General features: G+C 45.6%; 1 protein-coding gene and 1 long non-coding RNA gene across 2 annotated transcripts; one reads left to right on the forward strand and one right to left on the reverse strand.

The window, feature by feature from the left end:
- Positions 1 to 33: 33 nt before the first annotated feature.
- On the reverse strand, positions 34 to 27,823 carry wnk4a (WNK lysine deficient protein kinase 4a). Its single transcript, XM_084671152.1, has 20 exons — positions 26,897 to 27,823; positions 17,674 to 17,846; positions 17,299 to 17,519; positions 16,473 to 16,630; positions 13,784 to 13,872; positions 13,339 to 13,558; positions 12,046 to 12,424; positions 11,350 to 11,501; positions 11,063 to 11,139; positions 9,848 to 9,983; positions 9,222 to 9,338; positions 8,114 to 8,287; positions 6,926 to 6,980; positions 6,660 to 6,791; positions 4,334 to 5,169; positions 4,098 to 4,182; positions 2,807 to 3,350; positions 2,338 to 2,543; positions 1,695 to 1,786; positions 34 to 1,589 (listed from the first exon to the last, which is right to left on the reverse strand). Exons 1-20 carry the CDS (start codon positions 27,512 to 27,514, stop codon positions 1,587 to 1,589), a joined length of 4,467 nt encoding a protein of 1,488 aa, XP_084527278.1. The 5' UTR covers positions 27,515 to 27,823; the 3' UTR covers positions 34 to 1,586.
- LOC146260011 (uncharacterized) lies at positions 14,856 to 17,898 on the forward strand. Its single transcript, XR_014729630.1, has 3 exons — positions 14,856 to 15,062; positions 17,405 to 17,515; positions 17,612 to 17,898. It is a non-coding gene; the product is annotated as an uncharacterized LOC146260011 (long non-coding RNA).
- Positions 27,824 to 27,987: the final 164 nt, after the last annotated feature.

The following is a 27,987-nucleotide window of genomic DNA, read 5'->3' on the forward strand; positions in this document are numbered from 1 at the left end:
ATGGTAAATGACAAAAAAATGAATTAATCTGAATTGTATTATAATTTGTATTTATTACATTTTTCAAAACAAGAATTACTTAGTGAGGGAATTTACAATGAAGCAACATAATGTAGCCCTCAAACCTATAGAGTAAAAATAGCAAATAAGACATTGGAAGGAAAAGGCACAGATTCACAGAGGAAGGACAGCAGCTTCATAAAGAAACAATCATATACATTCATACATTTTGGATTGTACTCACATTTTTATCAATATATTACACATTTGAACTAGTCATACATGAGTATCAATTTCTAGATAATTCAGTGTGTATATATAAGGCAACTACTAAAGGTTCACAGTTTATTGATTCATAACACCATCCAGAGGAAATACCATCTTACTGTTAATGGTTGTGTGCAAATGTATAAAGCTCAGAGAAGGAGATTAACTTAAATATATAATTTCTTAGATGTGATCTATTGACAATTACTCTGCCAATAACAGACAACATTTATGGAGTATTGCATTTTTCACTGGGGAAAAAGAGCAAATAGTGTCAAATATGTTAACTGAATTTTCAAAGAGGAACTCATTGTTATTTTTTATTCCAAAATGAGTACTTAAGTAGACTTAACTAAAGTGCAGAGGGTGCCTAATTAGCGTCATAGAATATTACTTAAGTTTGCATATGATGAAGTTGAGTTGCCAAAACAACATACTTGACTATCTGTAAACATCTAATGGTACATGTAAATATTTACACATTTACAATAAAAGTTAAAGCCACTCAGTCACTTAACTGTATAAAAAAGTGTGACATAATAATGAACCAGAAGTAGTATTTCAAAATCTAATGTGGCTGACCTTTTGGCAATACCCTTTGAATGAGAACATACCACCGAAGTAGTTTGTGGAAGTGAAAAATCCTTCTGGTTTGTTTGTTCCCCACTTTATGTTTGTAACTGGATAATCATTTATGTTATCCAATTGACCAATAACAATGATATGGCTACTCTGCGGATTGACAAGGTTTAGTCAACAGGTGGGAGATACAGTGCAGAAGTAAATGAAAACAAGAACTGTCTGAGAAATACAAACATGAAGAAAACCCTGTTAACTTTTTGACATCTGTTGTCCCTCAAGATGCCGAGTTCATTTACAGAAATATACATTTGAAAACAAGCATACAATAACTATGACAACACCTTTGGACTTCTGTAGTCATAGTGTGGAGGGCAGTGAATAGATATGTATCATGACCAGGGCTCTGACACATCAACGGATGGCAGACATTGTGCACATGAGTGACCAGAAGGAGATGATGTCTCGTAAGTAGTTCAAAAACAATAGATAAAGGTCACTTTTCTTCCTCCATGATATTATGACTGATCTGGCCCTCTGGCTATGAGGCTAGACCCAAGCACATCTCAGGAGTTATATTTAGGGCACTGCGTAGCAGGGATTGGTGCAGTACTGTACCATTAACTATATGAACACTCTTCCCGGTGTATGATGTAACTTCCTCCAAAAGAACGGGCACAATCCACAGTCACACTTGAAATGAGGTAGTCTGGATGTTCAGCAAACATAGCTGAAGATTCTTACTGTAAGAGATAAAACACAATACATGTACAAACAAGACTCACTTCTGAGAATGTTGACGGGGAGGATTGAGATGCGTTATGTTGAGCGTGTGCAGGGTAAGTCACCATTCTACTGTCCGTGGAAAACGTCACACCCTTGCTGCGCTTCTCCTGGGAGCTGCTGCTGCTGCCGCCCAGAGAGCTCCTCCGTATGATACCTGGAGTGGAAATCAAACGCACCCTTGCAGTTAGTTGCATTTTCAGCATTCACACTATGGACACAGTATCAGGGTAGGTACGACCCCAGTGGAGAGGTCTGTTTGGTTCTCGCCACTTGAGGGCACCCTTGAGGTATGAAAAATACTTCACCTTACTCAAATTGTTAGTTGATATTAGCATTTATAATACAAAAAGTAGTATTATATTCAGAAGAAATATTAAATATTAAAAAAGGCAGAGTTCAAACTATGATGCCAAAACTTATAGAATGTTAAAAGAGAATTAGTTTTTTAAACTGGACTCTTTTTATGGATTATTATTTCGACACATATAGCATGATCAGTTGATGTACCATATGGTTTCAACTAACTTCTCTTAAAATTATGCATGAATAAATGAAATGACCTTTATTATTCTTTGAATAATCAGGTATCAATAATATTGTTTAGGCCCACATGAACCCACATTAAATGTCTCCCTATTTGAAAGGTGCCACCCATGGCAAAAGACAGTGACGTCTCTTCATGACACTGTGAGGTGTTCTCCATACCTTGCGGTGGCAGCATGTCCGGGCACTGCAGGCTGTTTCGGCGGGAGGAGCTGTAGCCCCCCCCTTTGGAGAGGCGGCGCTGGCGGTTGGACAGCATGGCAGCCGGAGAGACGATGCAGAGAGGAGGAGCCTTACCCATCTTCTCATACAGCTCTTCTATCTCCTTCTTCTGAGTGGCTTGGAGACTCTGCACCTCTGTCATGTGTCTGAGTGAACAAGAGAGGCCTTTAGTCAGGAGGGAAGAGCGGACCACGTACGCTTACGTGCTCCTGCGTGTATTCTTTGAACGTTTTTGCATACGCCATCAACCTATCAGGGACTACAGGTGAGCATTGGCCCGTATGGCTAAATCAGACTATTTACACGATGGACACAAGTGCTCATGTTAATTAAAGTTCATTGTCCCTTCTTAAATACATATATAACCAAAGCTCCCCATATCATTCAACGAACAAATGTGGTCGCTCACTTCTCCCTGAGCTCCTGAAGCTCCTCCAGGATGTCCGCATCCTCGCCCTCGGATTCGTCGGTGCTCACGTAAGAGGAGCTGCGGGTGTAGCTCATCATCCACAGGTGGTGGAGGGTGGAGCCGTACTGGGCGCCCGACGCCCCTCCCTCCCGCAGCCTCGCCTCTGGCCCGCCCGCCGTCACAGAGAGGCCGCCGTCCCCCGGCGCCGCCGCCGCCCCCACGATGCTGAGGCTGCACATTCGCCTCCGGATCCTCCTCCTCGCTCTCTCCTCCTTCCCTTTCTCCGCCCCCTCTCCCTCCTCCTTTTCCTGCCGATTGTCCGGGTCTTGGAGGGCCCCGGCGGGGGGGCCGTGGGGGAGGGGTGGGGACACGGCGAGGGAGGGGGTGCCCAGGCCGGCCTCCGACTCGGCCTGCTCCTGCTCCTCCGTGCTGCTCTCCGAGGAGGAGCTGCTGCAGGACCCAGGCCGAGCCACGGTGGGCACCGGGATCTCCATGCTGGGTGTCACGTGGAAGCGTCCAACGGTGTGGCTGGAAGGGTGGGGCTCTGAGGAGAGATGGGTTTCAATGTCAAAATCACAGCAACCACGCGTGTAGCCGGAGCCAAACCCTGACAAACCAGGTACAGTCATCTTCCAACTTCAAATGTGTTTAGCTAGGCTGGAGTCTCCAGTCTTAAGTAGGCTACACTTCGTAGACTTAATAATGACATCTTTGTGTGGGCCTACTTGTGGAGGCATGAGAGAGTGATCAATTAATCAGGGAACAACAGTACTCCAATCTACGGTTGGTCTATAGGATCTACAGCCCATCAATCGGATGGATTCTAGTGATTAATCAAAGAAAACCCAATCATCCCATTCATTCTGCTCAACAGGCACAGAGTTAGAAGCCCCTGCTCTAAGGGCAGGGGGAACCCTTCTGCTGCTCCGGAGCTTGTCCCACACAGTCGATCTGCAATATGGAGCTTTCAGGGATGGGTGTGCAAGGGCCTAATCATGCGAGCATTTTTACGTCTCTTTTCAATAAAACAATAGAACCAGATTTGATTTTATACAAAGGCTCCCGTCCCGAGGCACTAAACATGGCAGCCAAAACCAAGTTTGGTATGAATCCAAAGTTACTGAGACCGTTTTGATGAAGGCCAAGGGCATAACACAACAAAGCATGGCTTTGTACGGTGTCTGCCTGTCAGAAATGTGTTTAGAAAGAACTCTTTCTGCAGAGCAACATTCATGTCTCTCTGTCCAGCCCACTGCAAATGAAAAGGAACAGCAGAATTCAAAACGCTTACCGGTGGAAGGTATATTCATCTTGGCAGAGCTGGAAGTCATCTCTGGCATCGTGGGGCGTACCCTTGGTGAGCCGAATGATGACAGCTATTGGGAAGGTGGGACAGCGGCGTCATTTTCATCATCACATCACGTTATTTACACGTTACGACGAGCCGGGTATGTTTCGTGACTGTGGGATATATTTATTATGAATGAATCGGGTTTGCAACTGTTCACGAGACTGTTGATGACTCACTGTGCTTTCCGGCGTGTCTGGGGGGGACGGGGACAGCTCTGAGGACGGGCTGGAGCTGTCTGATCGCTCACAGGCCTGGGAGGGGTAAGGGTAGCCATGAGAGCGCTCCTGTGGCAGGCTGGGAGGATGGAAGGAGCCCGTCTGCTGGGTGGTCGTCTGGTGGCTCCGTGGAGGAGTGGAGGTCATCACGGGCGGAGGCATGTTAGGGTGAGGCCAGCTGTGGTGGTACCCGGATCCAGCCCCATCCCTCTGCATCTGGGGTGGGCTGTCTGGGCTGTGGTAGAGGCTGTGCTGCCCAGGCATCCCCTCTGGGGAGTAGGAGCCATCCACTGGCTGGTATTGGGGGGAGTAGATGGAGGGGTAGCCTCCTGGGGAGACTAACTGGGGGTGGAAGCCAGCCATGGAGGCCATTCCCTGGGACGCCAGGCTATTGGCTGGGATGAAGGAGTGGGCCATGCTCATCGCCATGGAGATGACGTTGGCCAGGGAGAAGAGAGGCTGGCTGTGGTGGGGCCACATGCCAGGGTGCTGGGTTGCAGGGGGGGACAGTGGGTTGCCTTCGGCGTTGCCTGGGCGGGGGGGATCCGTGTAGGGATTGGGGGAGCCTGGGGCTGGGGAGGGGACGGAGGGGAAGATAGGGGTGCTGGCCACTCGTGTGAGGGGTGGGTGTGTGCCAGCTGGTTTAGGGGAAGCAGGGTTGAGCGGGTAAGGGAAGGGGAAGTGGGTGTGGCCCATGTAGGAAGGCAGGTGGTGATAGTGCTGGGGGGGCGTGGCCATCCTGGGGTCAGAGGCGTTCCCCGCGACAGAGGGATGCTGCTGGTGATAGTAGGGAGGCCCTGAGAGAGAAACAGCACAAGACATGTCTACACTTTGAAGACATCTGAACTGACACTTTGATATGTCCAGTTTCTTTGTTAATAGCAAAAACACTCTTCTGTAATTTCTGATATAAACTGGTATGTCAGAGCAATGTTTACTGTAACATCAATACTGTGCTCATATGTCAATATATGAACATATATTGACATATGAATATAGCATATTATGAGCTCCCATATTGGTTCCTAATCTAACTATGAATAAATTACTGATGTAAAACATGTTTTTGGATAAAAGTAAATCAAGTAATTTAACAGTATGTAAGCAAATGGGGAAAACAAATTGATGGACATTTTCAGACATAATTGGAAGTGCTTTTCACTTTGTTCCAATTATTGTAGAATTCTTTACTCTAATCTGACTTGTGTTACAGACATCTAAATCCATCCCTTCTGAGCAATAAAAGACTGATAAATAGGCTGACGAGACAATCACATCACAACCCTCTGCTGGATTCAGAATTAACGTGAACATAAACCCCTTAAGAAGAACAGCATGGTACACTCGGATAAAGTAATCATGTAACCAACGGTGATAGCTGCCAAAGACAAGCAAAGCAAGTCCTGCTCAGGATTAAACCTTAATGGAGCAAGGAAGACTTTGTTTTCAAACTCAAAATAGCAGAAAATACGTCTTTTCAGAGTCCCCACTGTACGTGTTTCAAACGAGCGTTGTTGATAACTACTCAGGGAATAGCCAAATACGACATACCCCTACCCCATCCACTGATTCGATGTTTTACTTAACAATGGGTCTACAGTTATAAACCAACACGCCTCCTGTCGATGAGGTAAACCAGCTACTTCCATTTCAGCGCAGATGGAAATATAGGCTGGGCAACACATTAGAAAAGTGGTAGTGGGCCAAGAAGTGTTGCGAAAGAAGCTGTCCTGTGCGTCTGCAGCAGAGATCAGGGGAGGGGTTTGAGATGGCTTGTGATGTCTTGTAGCTTGGGGGAGGGGGAAGTCTGAAGGGGTGTGGTGTGTTTGTGTGTGTGTGTGTGTGTGTGTGCAGGGGGGGGGGGAGATTTCTTGGAAAGAGTTTGAGAATGCTGGCAAACAGATGTTTTGCAGTGCCTATGAGAAGTGTCTACGCTTCACAGTGACAGCATTCACGCCCCTGAAAAAGGTAGAATGTGTCCTTCAGGTGAGGTAATTACCCAAGAGGCCCTGTAGCAAGGCCAACACAGACCAGGGCTTTGAGGGGCTGGAAAGGTGCTTGGCGCCATGCAAATTCCCTGACAATACTTAGAAAAAGAAATGGGAAGGGGCGGGAAGGGGTGTCCTCTGGGTTTTATGGGGTTTTGAGGCCGATAATGAGTTTTCTTCCCTGCCAAAAGACTGTAAGGGTGTGCTGTGGTAGACAGTGAATGATACCAGTGTACAGACGTTCTCAGTTTACTCTGTGAGAATGGGGGGGGGGGGGGGGGGGTGCGCGTTGCATTTACCTGGGCCGTTGTGGAAAGACTGGGAGCGTAATAGAGGTCGCCCAGCTGAAGTAACGTCTGCGTTGAACCACTCTGCTGTGAGGCCTGGGGGAAAGGCTGGCGTCCCCGCAGCGGGCCCTGGCCTACTGACGTCTGAGACACACAGGGCGACAGGGCGTGTTCACGGGATGAAACGCGGCAGGAAGAGTAGGCGTATTTGCGATACAAACATGACAACAGTAACTTAAGAAGAAGCCTAGAGGTGATTTGGAGTAGCGATGTCTTACCAGGAAGAGACGAGGAAGACTGTGTCCGAGCCAGGTTATGACTGTGGAGATTAGACTGTAAAAGAGACAAATAGTACAGCTTGGTTTTATAGAGGCATTGTTACAACTGAAGGTTGGTTTTATTGTGGTAACAAAACAGGGTTATTAGACTTGGAATACTGTATTTGCTGATCTAAGGCTTATGCTGCAATCAAGACCATTCACTGCAACCTATCTCAGTGTGTGAGGAACAGCCCAGGATTAGTTAGACCACTCCTGCTCCCAAGAAAGGAGCAAAATATCAACATCTATCATCACACAAACCAATTCGTAGAACCAGCGCAAATCACAAGTAACAGGAACAGGACACAGTGCTGTGGTCGCGTTCTTCCAGACTTCCCTCGTTAGAAGCCTTTGAGAAGGGAAATAAATATAGCCAGAAAGCACAGCCATCGGGGGTCTAGGAGATGAGGTCGGCCGCCTGGTTTCAATTGATTCCTGATGTGTGTGTGGCGAGGGAGAGACAGATGCCTGCAGCAGCCTGAGGTAATTACGTACCTCGGGGAGTGCAGGCAGGAGGTACGAGAAGGGGGTGAGGGGATTGTGGGGCCTGGTGTAGTTTTTCCGGTCTCCCATCCCACATGAAACAACACATTGTTCTAAGCCCTCGTATTCATGGCCATCTAAAGTCCTATTCCTGGAGGGCAGCAGGAGATTGTGCTCTGTGTGCTGTGTGGAACCGAATGGTCTACCCCCCTGCTCCTCCATCTGAATGGACCGAACCTCAACTGTGTGATTATTGGGCCCTCTCTGTAGCTACTTTAGGGTTTGGGTGAGGAGAGAAGGAGAATGTTAGGATTGTTGGGTTATACGGGCATGCAGTTTAGTAGCGTTCTGCCCTGTCTCTGCGCTCACTCTCACCGTAGCACCTTCAGCTGGGTTCTAAGTCTTTTTCCATGTGGTCTAAAGGCAAGGTTACACTGTTTCCCCTATCTACTGTCAACTCCACCTTTCAGACTGACATATGAGCTGAACTTGGTAAGCACATCTAGCCAGGGTTCTATTTACATGACTTCCGTCTGACTTGAAGACATGGTTGGGTGTTCAAGAGGAAATGTCTGGCATTTTAGGACTTATGTCCCTGCTGTCCCAATGGACACTTGAAGCTGGTAGTGTGGCTGGTCTGGGAAGCGTGGGCTGACGACCAACCTGAGAGGCAGACATTGTGCTGGCTGCGCTGTGGTAGGCTGTCCTGGGGAGGCCCTGGCCCCCAGCGTGGACGGAGGGCTCCTTCCCCATCAGAGCCTCAGCCCGCTTGATGATGTCACTCAGGCGGTGGATAAAGCCCTCCTTCTCGGACGGCAGAATGAACTCATTGTGCACCTGGGGAAAACACACGACTCGTCAATATCTGTTCAATACGTGTCTGCATGTACAGGATGTTTGACTGTCCGACTTGCCATCTATTCATCTGTTTATCTGTCCATCCATCTTTCCATCCATCCTGTTCGATATATTACCCTTATTTATTGCTGAGTACTTTGCTTACTGTTTCAGAAATCGGACATACGAGTGATTCAATAATGGTTGCTTGTGCAACATATTCAGTATGATCATTTGTTTGGGAGGCTTGACTTGAGTACATATTCGGGCGGTTTCTGGGCTGTGAATTGGGTTTGGGTGTGTCTCCTTTCAGCATGTTTTAATTCAGCTCACATATTGCATTAATAACAACAGGGGCTCTTATAAGAGTGAGGCCCCCACTGTGCCAAAACTGGATAAACAAAAGCCCACTGTATTTCACTGGTGAAACAAACAACACGCGCTTCATGAACGAAAACTGCAACCCGGACAGCGGTAAAGAATACAGTGCCACTTCTCATCTGCTGCACGCCAGCTGTCCATATCCCTCTGAAGCACACACGTTTGTGAAGAAAGCCACATGAGGCGCGTGGAAACTTATCTGCCGCCACCGCTTTCTGATAACTGTGATAAAAGGTCTATGAGACGTAGAAATGACAAACACATTTGTCACTGTAGGACGCATAGTCTGTACTGCTGGGTAAGATAGGAGTGCGTGTGAAGATAAGTTGTGAGACCTCTATTGAGAGACCCCAAGCTCTTCAGAATGTTCTATGCCAACACTGATAATGCATATAAGCATGGGTTACATAATGTCAACATAGTTAGATAAATACGACACCATATCCATATGCACGCACCATTCCAGGAATTCAAAGACTATCACTGTAAAAAAGTTCCTTAATTGATCGACCGTGTGGGAGCAGTGAGTGCTCAGGTAGACGTGACAAGTTACCATGACAGCAGAAATGTCCTCGGGGTTATCTCCATCCAGGTCAAACTTGAAAGTCACCATCTTGTCATTGTGAGTCTGCAGCTGACACTCCACCACACGGTCGACTTTATCAGAGAGCTGCAGAGACAGAGTACATAAGCGGGCTGCAGACTAGGCCCGGTAACACAACAGGGACATGACATTGGCCCGGTAACAGAAAAGGGACATGACATTGGCCCGGTAACAGAAAAGGTACATGACATTGGCCCGGTAACAGAAAAGGTACATGACATTGGCCCGGTAACAGAAAAGGTACATGACATTGGCCCGGTAACACAACAGGGACAAAAAACGTGTGTGTGTGCGCTCCCGTGTGCTTGAATGTGTGTGTGTGTGTGTGTTTGTGTGGGTGTAGCGTCTTGTACTTTCTGAGTGCATGTGGGTAAACACGGCCTGTTTGTTTCTGCTTGCAGTCTATACACACTCATTGCCGTGCAATGCCACCGTGTTCTGAACTCAAAGGAAGCAGGTTGGTATGGCAACATCATCCCACCTGTATGGACACTAATTAGTTTAAACTTTTGGTGCCTAACTGTGCAGAACATGACTGGGTGTAACAAATCCCTTTACTAAGAGACGTATTTTACCCCAGTGATACGCAGTCTCGAGCGAGTCCTTCTCCTGAACAGCTTCCCCGACGTACGCCTGACAGGCGACTTGGAGCTCTTCTCTGATAGGCCCTCGTAGCCGTCACTCAAACCCGAGGTCACGTCAGAGGCGTAGCTGTGAAAATGAATGATCTGTCAGGAAATCAGGGTCAAACTGTCAGGAAACAAGCAATGTGTTTGATTGGCAGGAGCAATGCCATTAACAGAAGGAAATGACAAACAGCTCATGAGCTATCCCAACCCACTTATAAAGGCTTCATTATACTACTGCTAACATTTGTGCTGAAATACATGTCAAGTCGTTGATCAGCGATCCAAATCACAAGCTAAAGAAATGGATTCAGAGTCGCAGTAAGTAAACAGCATATCCATGTGATCAGCTCTGTTTGTCCACATGAGAATTGGCCAGATCCAAAGGTTAGGACAGCATGCAGTATATTTATAAAAGTTCTGACTTGAGCTCTTTAAGACACATTTTTAGTTCCGTGGTCACATCAGCTTCTCCTTCAGGGCCAGCAAACATTTACAAGCCGTCTACCGGTTGGCAGTGTTGAATGTGTTTCCAGGGTCTCCTTACCAATCTCAAAAGTAACTTTGTGTCACAGTAAATCTTGTTTTTCAGTACTAGTAGGACATAATAAAGGATAACCAGGACAACCAGAATATATAAATAAGGCAACAATTTTGTTGTTTAGCTTGCTGTTCATCCTGTGACAGATTTGCATGTATTTATTCGAATGTTTTCTAGTGTTCACCTCCCTGTGTGAGCTCCTCTAAGGACAGCGTGTTCCGTGTTGGAGCTATGTGTTGGTTACAGGATGGTTCTGATGACTGGATCAGACACACCAGCCAGCGACTCCTCCCCCACAGAGAGCAAAGCCACTCCCTTCACGTGCCACTGCATGGAAAACACAGCCTCTACCACATCTGATGCTTCAGGGTCCAGAGACCGAGAACCAGAGATCCGGCAATCTGAACGTTACAAGTAAAGGCTTGTCCCTCTTGGGGCCCTCAGACAAACACACAACACAAAGAGGGGAGATTCGTGTATATTTCAACAGTACTGGTCGACTGTGGTTCGCTTTACATCGGGTTTGAGAGTGCATAAACCTCATTTTTTACCCGAGAGACAACATTGTGCCTCAATTCTCGTTGGAGCCCGACAGACAGGGGGAGAAGAGCTGAAGATGTTACCTGTCCACTGGAGAGTTAAACCCACTAGGAGGTCCGGAGTGGTTGCCTTGCTCTGTGCTACTCGACACGGCGATACTCTGAAAAGATGAAACGGGTTTCTGCATGAGTACAGCAAGTCACCGCGAGAGACATCAGCGCAGTTAGACATTCATCCTCAAGGTCACCCATGTACTGTGCTCCGCTTCACGTCAACAACATCCACAAAGAGGACACTGCTCGTCCCCTGGTCCCTGATGTTTTAGACTCTTCTCGCAAGTCGGTTAGGCAGAACACCCCCCCCCACTCACTGAAGGGAAGCGGAGGGCTGGGATGGGGTGGCTGTTGGTGGCCGGGTTGTGGGCCCGTGGGTTGGGAGGGCTGGAGGGCCCGCTGGGGGTGAGCCCCTCCAGGGTCTCCTGCATCCCAGAGGAGCTGAGATAGCCGTCCATCTCACAGTCAGCTGTTACAACAAAAAAGACGAGCGGCGTTAATCATGTGACTGACCCCAGACGGGCCGACTGACACACGGGCACACAGAGAGAGAGCTTTCCATTGGATTAGCTCGGTGGGGCCAACGGGTGAGGAATTCAGCTTTGTGTATTTATAGAAGATTGATAGGAATTATTGGGATTTACAGGGATACAGGGATTCATAGTCTCGCCTTGCGGTTACTAATAAACACACATGCATTCACACCCAAACACACACACACACACACATAGTGGGATCATCAGGAACTAAATTATTCAGTTCTCCTGAGTTTCACATTTCACTGTTAGGCTACTCTACATTTTCCAGTCCGAGCAAAGCCATTCCTTACCAATGGTTCTTAACCAACAAACATTTCCATGCACTGCATAGCTATGTCTTAGGCATAAGTGGAAATGTCACACACTAAGCTCTCAAGCTGACTGTAGTTTGCTTGAAGTTACCCAGAACCCTCACCCCTATAAACGCGGTCATATGTTGAAAACGACATTAACGAGTGACTGTGGAAGGCTCACAGTTAACAGAAGAGCAGCTGGTGTGTCTGATGTGGAAGTGCTGGTGTTGGTCTGCTTCTGGCTCCTCCGGCTCAGCAGGGAAGCTGGCGTTGATGCCCGAGTCTATGGATGTGTTTACGGGGGACAAGACCGGGCCTGGGGGGGGCTGCGGGGGCTGGGTGGGAATGGCGGCCGACACCCATGCTGTGTCATCGACCTTGGGAGAGGACGGGCCAACCGGCTCTTCCTCCACAGCTTCCTCTTCCTCCTTCTTCTTCTTCTGCTGCTCCTCCGCTTGCCGCCGCAGCTTCTCTCGCTGGCGTTTGATGGCCGTCACCCTGTCCCGGATGGCCTTGGCCACCAGCTTGAAGTCGGCCTCGCACACGAAACCCAGCACAACCTGGGTCGGGGCACAAAGTCATCCGGTCAAAGCGCGGCCTAATACAAAGAGGTCAGCAGAACTGCAAACCAAAAACATAGTTAATGACATCATACTTATTGCATTGACCAACTGCAGTGTGAGAGGTAAAGGTCGGACACAGTTAGAAAACTGCGTTTTAGTCTGAAACAGTTAGAACATCGTGTTCTGGTCTGACACGGTAGAACATAGCCAGGAGTAACACACGTTCTCATCATTCTCTCAACACATATTTGGCTTACTGGAAATAACCCAGACTAGATGTCCTGAGAATGATAAAAAAGAAAGGCAGACAAGATGTCCTGTAGATGATCAATTTGATGGTGATGAAAAGGAGGTGGGAACAGGTAGAGGAATGCAGGAGAGATTTCTCATTAAAAGTGACCTCTGATGGGGCAGTCGGGGGTCATAGAGATCTGACAAGGCCTTGAGAGACTATAGATTCCTGCTGGACTATTGCCATCCCTTTTCACCACCGACAACTCAAAGTTAAGTCCTGTCACTTTGCTTCCGTTTACAGTGCTAAGCGTATGCCAGTGTTCACGCTTCCAATAAAATCCTTAATTGTTCTCTCTATTTTCTCTTTGTCAAGACAGTGCCCCCCCTCCTTCCCCCTCTACGTACAAACACACAAACAGAAATGTTTTATGAACTTCAAGAAACATTGTTCCAATTAAACAAGTAGAGTTTAGAGGGGCTGAGTGTAGCCAACGTGAAGTACGTATACAAGCCACCCTCGCCAGCAAATAGCTAGCTTTTTGTTGGCGTAGCTGGTAAGGAGTGGCACTTGCAAGTCAGAGGTCCCGAGTTCGAGTACCAGTGAGGGGTGAGATGGGGAGGGCTGACGAGCAGGGCGACTCCCCCCCCCCCATTATATCCACAGCACACAGGTTTACCATTTCCTGGGCCACCTCCTCGGGCACGTCCTTGTAGAGCTCGAACAGGAACTCGATGGCGTTGTTGTCCTTGTACTTCCCGTGCAGCTTCTTGGTGTCGTCCATGCGCAGCCACAGCTTCAGGCCCGACTTGACCGTGTCGTCCTCCTCGGCCAGCTCCACGTGGACGCCGTTGTTCTCCTGGAAGAAGGTGTGCTCCAGCAGGTCCTGGATGGTGTACCTGGACAGCGTTTAGGGCTAAGGTTAGGAAGTCGCTTGAAGGAAGCGGACGGTTTAGGTAAGGAGTTGATGAAGGGGGGGGTGCTGTTGTGGAGATGATATAAGGATGTGTTTTTGTGAAGGAAAAGAGTTGATGGAGGGGAAGTGCACTGTTCAGGAAAGGAGATGATAGAAAAAGGAAGTGCACTGTTTAGGCACTTGTTTTCATGCACAATGCCACCGATACCTTTCATCCTTATCCATCCGTATGCATCCTTCAATGATCTCTTTGAGCTCCGGAACTTTGACTTTGTAGAAGCTGTCTGGTTTCATCCCCTGGGAACAAACATGATAGCAGATTAGCAGCTTTCACTGGAGCTGTCCTTTCAAGCCAAAACCTTGAAAGAGAACCGTCTCGTGTCTAGTCGGCTTGTATATAGGCATCTGAGGCCAGACAAACGGGTATCTAATTGGACATTATCGTGTGGTTTTCTCATCTCCAGCATGACAGATCCATGGTCAACACTGAAACGCTCCGCCCATAACCTAAGTGTCGACGGAACCCATAACAGCCCTCCTCAGGGGTGGTGGAGCCCTGTGGAGACAGGTGACGTCTGCCACCAGCCTGCATGGCACTGGGGCTCTGAGTCCACATCAACACAGGCCAAAGAACGCACGGGCAGTGGAAAATACCAATTCTCCATTTGAAAAGCACAGGTGGCTGTTTCCAAAGGAGCTGATTTGGGCCTTTGCTGTTCCTGTGTAATGCACCCCCACCTAACCTAACCTGTACCCTATTCTGTCGTGCTACTGCTGTTGCTGAAGTTAGCGCTGGCTACGGTGCTAATACTCTAAATGCTTATAGTACGTTCGTCAATGATCATTTATGGCTGTATGCACGGTGAAGGACAATACAAACATTCACCCTATTAAGATTCTTCCCTCCAACTTTGCGGGTGAACGTAGTGTTTCAACAGAGTGTACTCTGTACTGCAAATCAAAACACATCAAATTGTCCCTTTTAATAGAAGTGCGCTCAAAAGACCTATTTACGTGCGTACTGTGGCAGACGGCAGGGAGAGGTGAGGGGAGTGGTGGTTGAGGGCAGGTATATGGCAGCCCGTGGGATCCACCCCCGAGCCGTGTAGGGACTTCCTGCTTCAACGAGACAGGCTGTGTCTCGTTGAGAGGTTGGTTGATTGTGTGATTGCTTGTAAAATGGTGTATGTGACAAATAAAGAGGCCTGTGTATGGAAAGTGGACTGTGTGCTGAGGTTTTTGTTCAGCTTGAGATTGTGAAAACCCCACAGCCCCTTGACCTGCTACAGTACATTCTCTTGGCTTCGATATCTGTTGGTAAATATTATATCCCATTATTTCGGAGGCACTTTATGAACAACAGCAGTGCCAGGTACAAGCCCGAGACAGCCTTAACTAACGAGGCCCCTTAAGCTCTAAATGGAACATTGACTTTATTGATGGCTTCTGATCTGAGACACGTATGCCAGTGTTCCCTGTGTGAGCTGGTGAGTCATCCACACCAAGACTCCCTCGTTTGGCTTTGGCCCTGTGCTTCACTCTACAGCCCCTTAGAAGCCCTCTGTTTTCTTTCTGTCTGTCTCTCCGGGGCGAAAGCGGGCACTGTTTGGGGACTAGAGGGACGTCATTTCGTCAACACATAACTCTACCATCGCCTGGCCATGCCCGCAGTGGCGTCATCGCTTCTCTACAGCCCAAAGACAGAAAACACAGGTCTCAATGTGGTGGCACCAGCCTTTTACTGGAATCGACTGGGCTGCTTCACACTGGTCAGACTCTGGCCTGTACATTCCGTGAGGCTTACTCTAGATTTCTTATGATAAGGGTGTTCAAGGAAAGGTGATCTTATCAAGTTCTTGGCTTTAAACTGAACTCTTAACACTAGATCTACGAAGAAGTGTCCTGTGTAGAAAGGAGAGGTCTCTTATGCCCAAGAACAGTGCATCTGTTTACAAATTTAACTGGGATTAAGTTAATTGTACACGGGAATGACCTCAAATCAGGGTGAAATTGGTGAGCAATTTAAAAAGACATTTACAAACAGTCCCCTCTTTAATTTAACTCATCTTAACAAGCCCCTTGTCTTGCCTGGAGAATGTGAGAGCCTTAAAATAGATCTCATTCTAACCATTATCTTACAGAGGATGGGCCACAAGAATGACCAATCTGTAAGTCAAATATTCCTTGAGATCATGTTGTGGCATGCGTCGTGGCTTGAGATATGATGTTATAGTTTCACGGTCCTATAGGCACTGTCACACCATAACGTTCTGGTCAACGTTCTCTGAACGTTCTAATTGTTCAATTTCGAGCGTTCTAGGGCGAGGTGGACACATCTGGCGTGACTAACGAGTGACTATAACGCATAACTAGCGTGGGACTGACGCATGAGGAGCATGTAACAGCAACCAAGTAAGACACCCCTGAAAACTAAATTATTAACGTCATGACGTGTCACTGGGTCGCGACGACGTGACGAAAGCAAATGATGAAAACGACATTTGCTTTCGAGATGAAAGCAAACGACAAATAACAAACAAGTAACGCTAGGGTAACGACTGACTAACAATAGCCAAACGCGTGCAACGTTAGTCAAACGTTATGGTGTGACGGGGCCTTATCATCCAAACCACGTGAAATTGTAGTCGAAATGATGTATTTACTGCACTGTGTCTGATGAAAGTACACCACCGTTCCCCAGCACTAACCCTTAAAGCACTTTGTGAACCTCTAATGGACTAGGTGGAGTTTTAATCACGTACAGCTTTCCTTCCACGTCAAAGTATAGCATCTCGACGCCTATCCAGGTGGCCCTCAGCTTCTTCCTCATGGCACGATAGGAAGGAAAACACATGCTGACCATTACACGAAACCCCAGGAAACGGGAGAGCACTCACGCTGGTGACCTTGCGGTAGATCTGGGCGGCGTTCTGGCACTCGGAGTAGGGGTACTCTGAGGTGGCCATCTCCAGGATGCACATGCCGAAGGCGTAGACGTCCACCGCCTCGTCGTACTTCTCCTCGTACATCTCCGGGGCCATAAACTCTGGCGTCCCTGTCACACAGACACCGGGAAGGGGACTGTCAGAGCCACGCACACACGACACCGGGGAACAGAACTCGTGTCACGGCAACGTATTGCCATTCGATGGGTAGCATTGGTACGAATGGGGTCTTTGGAGCGCTCAGTTAGATATAGGTTTATCTCAGTGCCCATGTCTTGCCAGTCTGTGGAAGCCTAGGAGAAGTAGAAACTATTTCCAACCGTAAAGCCACGGGTTCATCTCCATGTCTGTCTTCTATGCCCAACCCACCCGACAAGTGACTCCTGCTCACCCCTCCGCTTTCCACTTCAGTGTTTGATCGGATAAAGGGGGAGACAGCACTCTGGAATATGCTGGAATATGTGTATCATATATTGAGGCTTGTGTCCTCTGGAGGCTTGCTGGCCCTGTTCCCTTGTATGCCCACACCCTTGCATTCCTGATTAGCCAGTTCTGTTGACCTATAACAATGCACCTGTCGCAAATGTTGTGTTTTTCCTTCCTGTTGTTGCACTATTCACTGGATTCCACTATGGGAGCAAGCAGTGGGCAGTGACTAGGTATCCTTCATGACATGGCACAACAAAAGTTATTGAAACTTACTTCCAGAGCAGTCAAGGACTGTACTGACACAGAACCATAACTAGTCAAATCTAGATGACAAATGAAGGTCACCTACCAATGACACTTTTTGCAAAGGAGGCACTTTTGAGCGTGGCCAGGCCCAGGTCCCCTATCTTGACAGAGCCGGTGGGGCCAGTGATAAAGATATTGTCGCACTTCAGGTCCCTGTGAATGATAGGAGGGGTGCGCGTGTGCAGGAAGTGGAGGCCTTTGAGGATCTGATGACTCCAGCGCTGGAGCAGTTTCAGCTTCATCTCCTTGAACCTCTTCAGGTACCTGGAAGCAAAAGGACATGACGATGACATGACGAAACCTGTGACGTGTTTTTCGGTATGTCAAAGTTGGCCCTCTATTTGTTCAAACTGCAGATATGGTTCGTGGGCAATGCAGGACGAGGGCAGCTGACTCACGCCTGACGACAACAACTCACGTTTTGAGGGTGCCCGAGGTCATGAGCTCAGTGACCAAGAGGATACACTTGTGTCCCTTCACCGAGGACTTCCAGGAGTCGTAGAAGCGGACGATGTTGGGGTGCTGCAAGCCTTTCAGCATCTCCACCTCCTCACTGAAGCGCTGCCGCTCCACTTTGGTCAGCTTGAGGGTCTGCGGGAACAAATAAACACGCCGTCATACGTGCTGCCGAAACAAATGGAAACGTGACCAAACTCAGTGTTTGTGCAAGTGTTTCAGCAAAGAGTAATAGGGAAAAATGCTTCTCGATTTAATGTCTTTGTTTTTGTATTGTTTCTTCGCTAATAGAAGGAAACCACAGGGTCATCTCTGCGACCCAACGTTACTTAATCACATTTTTTTTGGGAGCTGTGACTTGACACCTTCATAAAGGAGGTTTCCGAAAGCTGTGTGAAATCGAACTACCGGTACACACAGCAATTACGTTGGGTGGACAAAGCCATTTCTGTGCTGCGTGCTGCATGAATGTCTCGATTTATCCTCAGTCTCAGTAGCCTGGCGTGTTGTGGGTGGTGGGTGGAAAAGTCCCGAGAGACCTGCTAACCATGAATCCTGCATTGAGGTCTTTCTGGGGGAAAAAAAGCACTGTGGATGTGTTGATGTTTACAACTGGCTGACCACTACTCCTTCCCCTTTCTCCTGCTTTGCCCCTAGGACATGTCAACAAGGGGTGGGGAGTGGGTGTGTGTGTGTGGGGGGGGAGTGAGAGATCAATTACAAAAGAGGCTTCACCCATATGTCATTTTGCATTACGGCAATAGGAAGTCTTTGAAAGTCATCTCTGGATAAATAACAATGCTGCTTCCATCTGTTGTGGTGCATCCACAGACCCGTGCTTCACAAGTCCTTTCCCTCGAGCTACATGAGATAAAACACTGCAATAACGTGCTGCACTGTGACCATAACAGATTGCTACACAGGCTATTGAATAAAAGAACACAAATACGTTTGTGTGTGTTAGTGTGTGCATGTCCCTAATCAGAGCCCCCTGTGAGCGCCCATCCCTCCTGACAGAGGATGTGACAGGGCTGGTTATGAGCAGGCCGTTAGCAGCACAGCGGTAGAGGACAGGACACTGGCTTCTGGCATGGCTCGCGCCCTTCCTGTTTCAAATCGTTTCACCTGCTGAATTTACCACAGAGATCACAGCGCCACATGGCTACCCAGCTCCTTTACAGGTTAAATGAGAGGTTGCGTGAACGTACTGTGCAGAGAACTGACCTGTACAGACATGACTGGACCAGTACAAGTGAGAATAGAATGGGAGGCTCCCAAAAGCTTTCTCCAAAGTGTGGCTGATATAAGCTAACTAAGGTAGACCATTTCAAGTAGTCTGCATTATATAAAGCGCTACGGTTGGGTAATTCATTCAGGAACGCAATGCAGGGCTGATTTGAGAATTATTAACATAGTATGTTGACAAATATCCAACATTACAATTTATTTCTCGTGATACGTTTGTGTCAATTTTATCTGAGGGTGATTTAATATAACTTACCATATACATTTAAGTTGTGGCTCATTTCTGTGATGATTTTTAAGTACATGAACGGATGGGACATTCTTAATAAACCTTTTCTACTCATCTTTACTGTAGACTGGCAAAGTCATCACTGGTTAATGATCACAAGCAGCATGTTATTTTAGTAATGCACAACCTTGGCCAGTGTCACTCTCATGTAGCCTCTGGAATTTCCTTGGGAAAGATTACAGCATTGAAAGAGAATCTCCATGGTCTTGTTTGCCATTCCAGTATGTGTTTAAACAAACCTTCACTCATTTAACAGAGACAGACAGTTAGCAAAACCCTTTGCACAATAAATACAAATGTTTCCTCCTTTCCTCCACTCCTGAATGCAAGTAACACCAAACAAGCATATAGCATATATCCTAATTGAACGTATTGTTGCACCACTTCACTGTAAATGTGTCTGTTTTGACATGGTAGAGGACTTCATTCCTTCCTGCACATCACCCTCGCCTATTTTTAGGCACTGGAAGGTTAGGGGTTCTGCAAAGCCTATCTGAATGATATCGGTACCACAGATGAGGAGTTGCATAAGCAGTGTTGAGGGTAGGAGCGCTGATATTAAGTACTGCCTGTCAGCACCCCCTATTATGACAACAGGGAGAGGGACAAGGCGTGCCGGACTACATTTACACTGAACAATCCACGTGGCTTTGCTAAGGGTGAGTTCTGTAACCCTTATACCGCCAGCTCCATGTAGCAACCTTTACAAAAACATTTGTTACACTTTTGTTATGATCCTCGAGTCATATTGTGGAGGTGGTGAAAATAGAGATACCGAGCCTGGGGTAATCGAGAACATTATTCCCAAATCATGCATTGACCTAGTGCTTAATAAGGTTAAAACAATTAATTGATTTGTCTATCGGTCAACAATGATGTGATTACTGGGGAAAGAAGAAGGAAGAATCACCATGTCTGTGGAAAAGAGCAGAGTATGACAGTGGGTTAGTGGGGGTTAAATGTGCTCTATCTGAAACAGTGATGTCGAGGATGGCTGATTTAAAGATTTGGGTTAAAAACAGGAAAAAAGCAGTTTGACCTCAGGTTCCGTGCCTCTGATGCCAGTTCAGGCTGAGTTCAGATCAGGTGGTGAAAGTCTCCAAACATACACTTAGTAAACATATGCAGCAGAACACACACACACACACAGTACGCAAAACACATATACACTTACACACAGCAGAGCATTCAGGCTCTGAGTTCAGAACTAAGGCATTAGTGTGCCCATTCCAAGAAAAACCTAACTTGGACTCTAAACATGGTAGCGTGTAGACGTTAGCCATTCATCTAATAAGAAACCACCAGTGAAGCCACCTTCGCAGGCTGCTAGCATTCTGACCGACGCCTGGCGCCTATGTCATTAACTGCACCAGCAGTTTATTTGGTCATTTCACTATACCTTTAAGTTACATTTTATGAAAGAACATTTTAATCTTTTCGGGGACAATTCTTTGCATGACTGCATGGGTAGAATCCTGGTTGTCCTTGGAACTGAATTGAGTTGTTTCTAAAAAAGAAAGACGTGTGTCAGCTCCACTCTTTCCCTGAGCCATGCCACTGGAGACACGGCTATTTCTGCTCTACCTTTTTATTCTGGAGCAACACTGATTGTACGGTGTCACGTGGATCATGTCCAAATTGTATGCAAAATGCAACCGCGCAAAAAGTGGTTTCTCAAAAATGCACCTGTCGTTTATCCAAGCTGGTTAACTTAGACATTCTTTGTTTCACATTGCAAAGTTAAGTATACTGTGATGTAGCAATCTATTCTCTGTAAGAGCATTTCAAGAAACTGATAACGCTGACCACCCTTCAGACAGCTGGTCAGACCCAAGGTTATCTCTGGCAAGACGTGAAATGACATTCTGCCTCTCACCAAGGTCCGATAACACATACAAGTGAAGAAGTCCCAAAAGTTAAATCCATCTGATTCATCCCCAGAAGACAGCAGGTTTCCATTACATGTAGTAGTCATGCATTTGATGAGTCGACACAGTGCATGTGTTGTGCTGCAGCACTCAGAACAGGGATCAATGTTGAAGTAAAGTAGGTACTGGCTTGTTTTCTCAAAGTTTGAGAGAATAAGGGAGATAACAAAGCACAAAAACAAGGTTTTAGGATGCTGAGAAAACCTACAGCCAGCAGAGGCGTTGTTCAAAAAGAATGTTGCGGTTCAGAAATAAATGATGTGTGGTCCAAATCAAACTTAATTAACCCCAACTTAAATATAACATTAATTCATTGAGTGCATTTCAGGCTCAAAAAGTGAGTTTCGTCTCCAGCTTTCCTGTACTGAGGAGTGCTACTCAAAGTTCTGAATTCTGATATGAGTCAATACTTGGCTAAACGAGAGGAAAATTTCAGCATATAAACTATTTTACCACCCTAATATCCATTGTGTGTGACTTCTGGTTGGTAAAATATTTCCACTTGCCTGAATAGCACATTTGATGAAGCAAATGTGTCACAAACAAGTAGTGTGTCAGTAATATGTAATGTGTCATAGTATAAGGTGTACAGCGCGCTGCCAACGAACACTTAACACATTGTCATGTTTCTTTGGCGGTAATGTGAGTTTTAAAGGGCTCTACAGGGCTGTACTGTAGGCCAAGTACACTTACACACAAGTTATTTTTCCAAATGCAGTTTATTTCTGTCCGTACTGTATTATGGAGAATCATTCTTAAACTAATTTAGTAACATTATGTAATACACCGGCATTCCTCAGAATTTGATCATTTGATGATCATGTCATCATCATTATCCGTTCATTTTAAAACATGCTTCAACACAGCCTTTAGTCAGACCCCAAAGTAATAGTTCTTTAGGATTCCCAAAGAGCAATGCAAACAGAAGCCTTCCTGTGCATCAGGGTAATAAGGACTAATGTCCAACTCTCTTCCTGGAAATCAATCTACATGTCTTATCTCCAGCTCATACTGATTCAGACAAACATGTCTCGGGAGCTACAATATGCACTACTCAACAACAACCTTCAAGGTCTTTGTCAATGTCCCTCTAATCTTCTGCACTACACTGGCTGCCTGTGCCATTTCGGCCTGGTTTTAAGATTATACTCTTGACTTTTCAAGCAGTGGATGATCAAATCCTTTTCAACGAGGCACACGTCATTTCAGACCCAGAGCAGTGCTCTGTTGTCAGGGAGTTGGTGTAAATAACTTGAGAGTGGAACATTCTCTGGTCATGCTCCCCTGTTGAAGAACTAATGGTTCTGTCCGGCGAGAGGAACCAACATTGAAAGATAGTCAACTTTGTACACCTAACACGGTCTTTTGAAAAACGATAAAAAACTACATATTTTTCAACATTGTTAAGCAACACATACACGTTATATAAAGATGTCAGGCCATATCTGGGACAAACGTCATGTCGGCCACACCAAAGAGCAATACATGGCTGGATTTACATGGCTACCTAAAGCTTGTTTACAGTCCCAACACCTTCAATTTGCTTCCCTTACAATATAACCAAGGGTTCTGGATGGAGCAGTTCTGCCAAAACACACATTGCAAATTATTTCTAATTCCAAATTGATTTGGACACGCATGACCAAAGGAAGAATGGACACAGGATTAGATGTATTAGATAACATAGCTTGCAAATTGGTTGTTTGAAATAATAACATAACAAAACCTTGCTTTCCAGAGCTCTCAAACATGAACTAAGACACTATACAAAAACAAAAAATCCAGTTTCATTTGAAAATTTGGAGTATTAATCACTCAATAAAATGTAAGTGACTGAAATACACTATTCTAATACAATTATAGGCTGGAAGCCAATGGAATGAGTCCTGGCCTGTTTAGTAAAACCTCCCACAAAACGTTTTTATACAGTTTCCTGTAATGGAAGTGAGTCTTGGGACATAACTATGCCAATGGAACAGTGTGTAAAGTATGATACTGTAGCTCAATACTTGCAACTGGCAGATGGAGATTTCTGAGCTGTTATTTCCATTAATTAATGCATCCTGCTCTGTGTGGTTGTGCTGGCATGAATGAGGCTCTATCTTAAAGGGAGAAGCATTACACCAGCATGTGGGATGAGATCAGTAAATTCACAGCATTGTTTCTCCATTTTCTTGTTGCATCAAACAGAACTGGAAAACTTAGCATTCAAGACTACAAAATGAATCATTCAAAAATGCTTTAATGGAATATGACCTATGATTTTACTTTTCAACATTGATTAGTTGTCATAATGAAAACATTTATACCATGAGAAGAGGGGTTTTCCAATTAGCAGCAGCAATGAAACAGCAAATACTTGTTCAATTGAATACATTGTTTTACAAAAATATAAATATAGCAATAGCATATATCGTTATGACTAAATGCTTAAAATATATTGCCCAAAAAGTCTGAGTCACTGAATATTCTACTACAGAGCAAGTGAGCATGTCGGCTCACGTATCCTACCCTCTCGACCGCTTAAAAGGAACAAATAACAAACAAGGTGGCCCCACATTATCATGACATGCTGACATCTGCTGTGCGGCCTATCACTGAGAGCCCCTACACTTTCCCCTGAGAGAGAATGCATCCATGAGGCTGTGGCTGATAAGCTTGGTCCAGCAGGAGTGTGGGCTTTCAGAAGACAACCACTGTGGATGTTGGCAGCACAGAAACCACTATGAGAACTGTAGCTTGTGTTTGGACACTGAGGTTAGTCAAAGAATATGGGATGTTGGTGCCAACTTTAGACTGATATCTTGGTTTTAACTGTATCTAAGTTAAAAGGCTTTAGGAAACTGACATATTTGGGCCCCTACCCAACAATGTATTTGAACCCTCCACTATTAAGTCCAGCACAGGTGACGTAAGCCCTTCTCCTCATTGCTCAACACACTCATTTGCGTCAATTGAAATAAAGCAATTTAATGGGACACACATCCATGTTGACCAAGTGTATTTGCAATCAAGTATTCATTAAAACCCACTTAAAAATATATGTTTTTAAATTCAGACCTGCCTGTTTTTCTAAAGCATAACAAATGAGCTGGTGTGCTGGTTCCAGATAAAGGTGCAACAGGAGAGCATTCCTGTTACCATTATCAATTTGTAATGAAGGTTAGAGGGGTGGAACTCTACTCTAAAATAAAAATAATTCAACAGTGTGCTAATCAAGCCCATGTTTAAAAAAAGAAAATTGCATCTGAATAACTGTTATTATTATTATTAAAAGGCACACTGCAGTTTAAAACATGCGAAAGTTATATGACTTCTTTGAACCACTTCTTTGTTATTACTGTCAACAAAATGAAAAATGTACAATATATAAGCTACAGAGTATTTTAATAACTGTGTAGCATCCAAACACACCCCTTGTAATTTATGTTGCAACTTACTGGTTAACCATTTCCTGAAGCAATGAAAGGGGATCATACCGGAGGTCCTTCATTATTAACAACACAGACAATTCCTCACATACTCACTTCACAATAGCATAATCTAGTCTACTTGTAGCGGAAAGCTGTCTCCCTTATCCTCCCCCCAATGCAATTTCCTCCAACAGAACAGTGTTTCCAAACACAAACCTTTGACATTTTGTTCTGTAGGCAATTGGTGTTTGTCAGTATAACCTCATAGATTACACTTTCACATTTTGTATTTCTGCTCTCAATGAAATGCGGTCTTTGATTGTGAGTTAAAGAACAAGGCCATGGCCTGAAACAAGGTGCAGGCTGGGTCGCAATGCAACACGGGAAGTCTCCGACATTAGAACACAACCGACCTTCCTGGCTAGTGCCACGTTAAAGACGTTTTGGAAATAGCCTCGCAAGATCTACACAAGTCTGGCTGACCAGCTGCCATTTGAATCCTCGTCACGTTCTGTGCATTGGTTCTTAACAGCCTCCAGATTACAGCTCGGGTCCTCTAATACATAGTTAATTGGGATTTAGCCTTCTCTGTCTGGATTTGTAATGATGATGAATCAACTGATTTTTGTTGCCTATTATCGGCTTCATACTATTAAGCTACGAGGAGCTACATTTGCAAAAAAATATAAAAAATAAGAACTTATGGATGACCTGCATTAAGATAAAAACCTGACAGTCTAACATCAGCCTGACTGAGTTTGAGGTCAGTAACCACATCAACCACTTTTTAAGCTCATTAAAGGGCGATTAGGATACTTAAAGCCCATGAAACCAGTGACAGAAAGCCAAGGAGGGGGTAACAGCACTCTGGCCTTCTAACCTAGATATAGGCCTGTTAGTACTTAAGCAGGAATCGATCAAAACCCTTTAGAGCTCATCACGGAACCAGGTAAATCGTGTGTGTGGGCTGTAATGACCGGGGTTAGTACAGTGACTGGCGTTAGTACAGTGGTCAATGTGACATCAGGGGCTCTCAGAGCCTAAGAGAACCAGAGTTTCTGTCCTCCCCGACGGTTCACCTGTCGTGGATCGACAGCTGGAAGCCAGTGTCACACCTGCTGCTAGAGCTTGGGGGTAGATTCACCTCTCCCAGGTAATCCTTTCTCTTCTGCTTGGGTTCTCAGGAAGCCACACAGTTCTCAGGAAGCCACACAGACACTGCTCAGATCTGAGGGTGATCTTTGATTGTGTGGTGCGACACAGAGGATGGCTGCAGCACCCTGGCTGGTTAACAACAGCTAGATCAGAGGAGAATAAAATATTAAGATATTATTGTCCAAAAAGGTGGAAATGTTTCTTTGGCAGCCATAGGGATAGTTTAAGGCTTCTGCAAGTCATCGTCGCAGGCACTGTCGCGGGACATGGTGCCAAAGGGAATCCACTGTCCTCTCAGTTTTAATCCCAAAGTTTTCAGTGTCACCTAAGGCATGTGTGCTGAAGTCCTGTAGTAGTTACTCGAATGTGACATCATACAAGTTCCCTGAAGTGCTCACTAAGTCCCTCAAAGACTATGGTCCTAGACCTTTATATACTGTATAATTCTTGCCTATCATTATAATACAGTTTAATTAAGTTAACTCAACTTCAAGTTGAGTTAACATCAATTGAAGGAGTTGCCTTTAATTTCTTGGTTAACAGTTAACAACCACTGGTTGAAGAGGTGAAAGAGTATATAGGGCACACAGACTAACTCTTGGTCACTGACAAGATGACCCCACACACTGGACCTTACACAATCCATGTCAAGGTCAAAAAGAGTAAGGACAGCCAACTTCACAAGACTGTGACTAAACCCGGAGGTCGGTAGGTATAGGTGTAAGTTTAATCAGGCTTAGAAATTCAAACACACTGAGCTCGACTGAATAAACCTTCTCTTGACTGACGGTTTTGTACTTGGTTGACTGCCATTGAGAACAAGCCACAGCTGTTGAGATACTATTGTTATCAAGGATCAAATGATCAAACTCACAATAATCCACATGCCCCATTTCCACTTTTAGGCAGTCAACACACATATTGCTATCAGAAGTAACCTTAGAACCACTTCCAAAAGATAGCAATGGTCTGATCCTGGATATTTACAGAGGATTAACAATAAAAACATTGCATGCATCTGTTTGACATTTCCCTACTCAACATTTGATCTGAGAAAATTAAGTGTGCGTGGAGTACATACGGTGTAAAGTACAGTACGATTAGGCCCATTTGTGTGAGAATAAATACAAGCTGACTGAAAGGCAACGAACTCACCTGTAGCTCGCACCATGCCACCTCCACGGTCGTTTCTGTATCCAGTCCTTTGTAAACAGTCTTGAACGACCCTCTCCCAATCTCGATGTTGAATTTCAGATATCTTCCATCAGGGGAAGTTGCCACAGCTTTCGTCTCAATGTCCTCTTTCTCCTCCTGTTCCCATTTGCTTTCAAATGGAATGCGAGACAACACTTTGTGCTGCTTAGTTTGAACCTGTTCATTTTCGGAGTCCGAGCTGGCATCCTGTGTGTTTGGGACAGTGCCCCACTTCTGTGTTGGAGAAGCTAGTTCTGCGTCTCGGGTGCATGGGGACGTGTTGGTGCTCGAGCCAGGGCTCGAGGCTGGAGATGGAGACGACGGAGAGTAGGTTTTCTCTTCCTCAACAGATAAACTCAAAATATTCTCAGCAGACCACGATAAAGCCTTTGAAATTGTTCCATTGTAAAGCTGTGTGTCAATACCCATATTAATCTTATGAAGTCCATAGGAGTTTCTTCTTGCACTCAAAGTATTGTTCCGCAATATAGATGGGACATGAGGAGATAAGCAGTCATCGTCCATAGGAAGACCTGGAAAGCCGCGTCCAGCTATTTCCACTTCTGCGTTTGACATCATGTAGTCTGTTTAGTCTTGGATTGGAAAATCAAAATGTATTAAATTAAAACGCGTTCACAACTTTGATTGCCATGCTTTGACATGCCTCGTAGCTGTTGTGTTCAAAAGGAACTGGCATGAATAGGCGTACAAATTGCATTATTAAATACAACTTTAAAAAATTGCATTTTATGCCACAAACGCGAATGTACAGAAAGTAGCCTTTTTCAGCTTTTACCTCAAAAAGTGTTCAAATTCCAAAAAAGCATAGTGCTGCTGCAATAGTACTTGTGCACGTTCCTCGAGCTAGGTGGTCATTATGAAAGTAGCCAGCGATAGCCTCTAGTGGGCAGAGGCAAATAGTCCATTATAGACTGCATTCTGCGGGTGCGCTCATTTACTTCGTGCTTCTAACTCCGCCCCACACTCGCTACTGTAGTTTACAACTGATTTGAAAATAACTAAGTTGTTTTAGGTATGTTTTTCCATGCCTG

The sequence above is a fragment of the Hypomesus nipponensis genome, chromosome 13 (genome assembly GCF_054491055.1).
Source record: "Hypomesus nipponensis isolate SF chromosome 13, ASM5449105v1, whole genome shotgun sequence".
Classification (NCBI taxonomy): domain Eukaryota; kingdom Metazoa; phylum Chordata; class Actinopteri; order Osmeriformes; family Osmeridae; genus Hypomesus; species Hypomesus nipponensis.

Excerpts from the sequence above, each read along its gene's own strand:
- wnk4a (XM_084671152.1), bottom strand. The coding sequence starts at position 27,514 with ATGATGTCAAACGCAGAAGTGGAAATAGCTGGACGCGGCTTTCCAGGT. Across the intron at positions 13,559-13,783 it reads CGGATGGATAAGGATGAAAG|GTACACCATCCAGGACCTGC; the intron begins GTATCGGTGGCA and ends AACGCTGTCCAG. Across the intron at positions 3,351-4,097 it reads GATGAATATACCTTCCACCG|AGCCCCACCCTTCCAGCCAC; the intron begins GTAAGCGTTTTG and ends ATCTCTCCTCAG.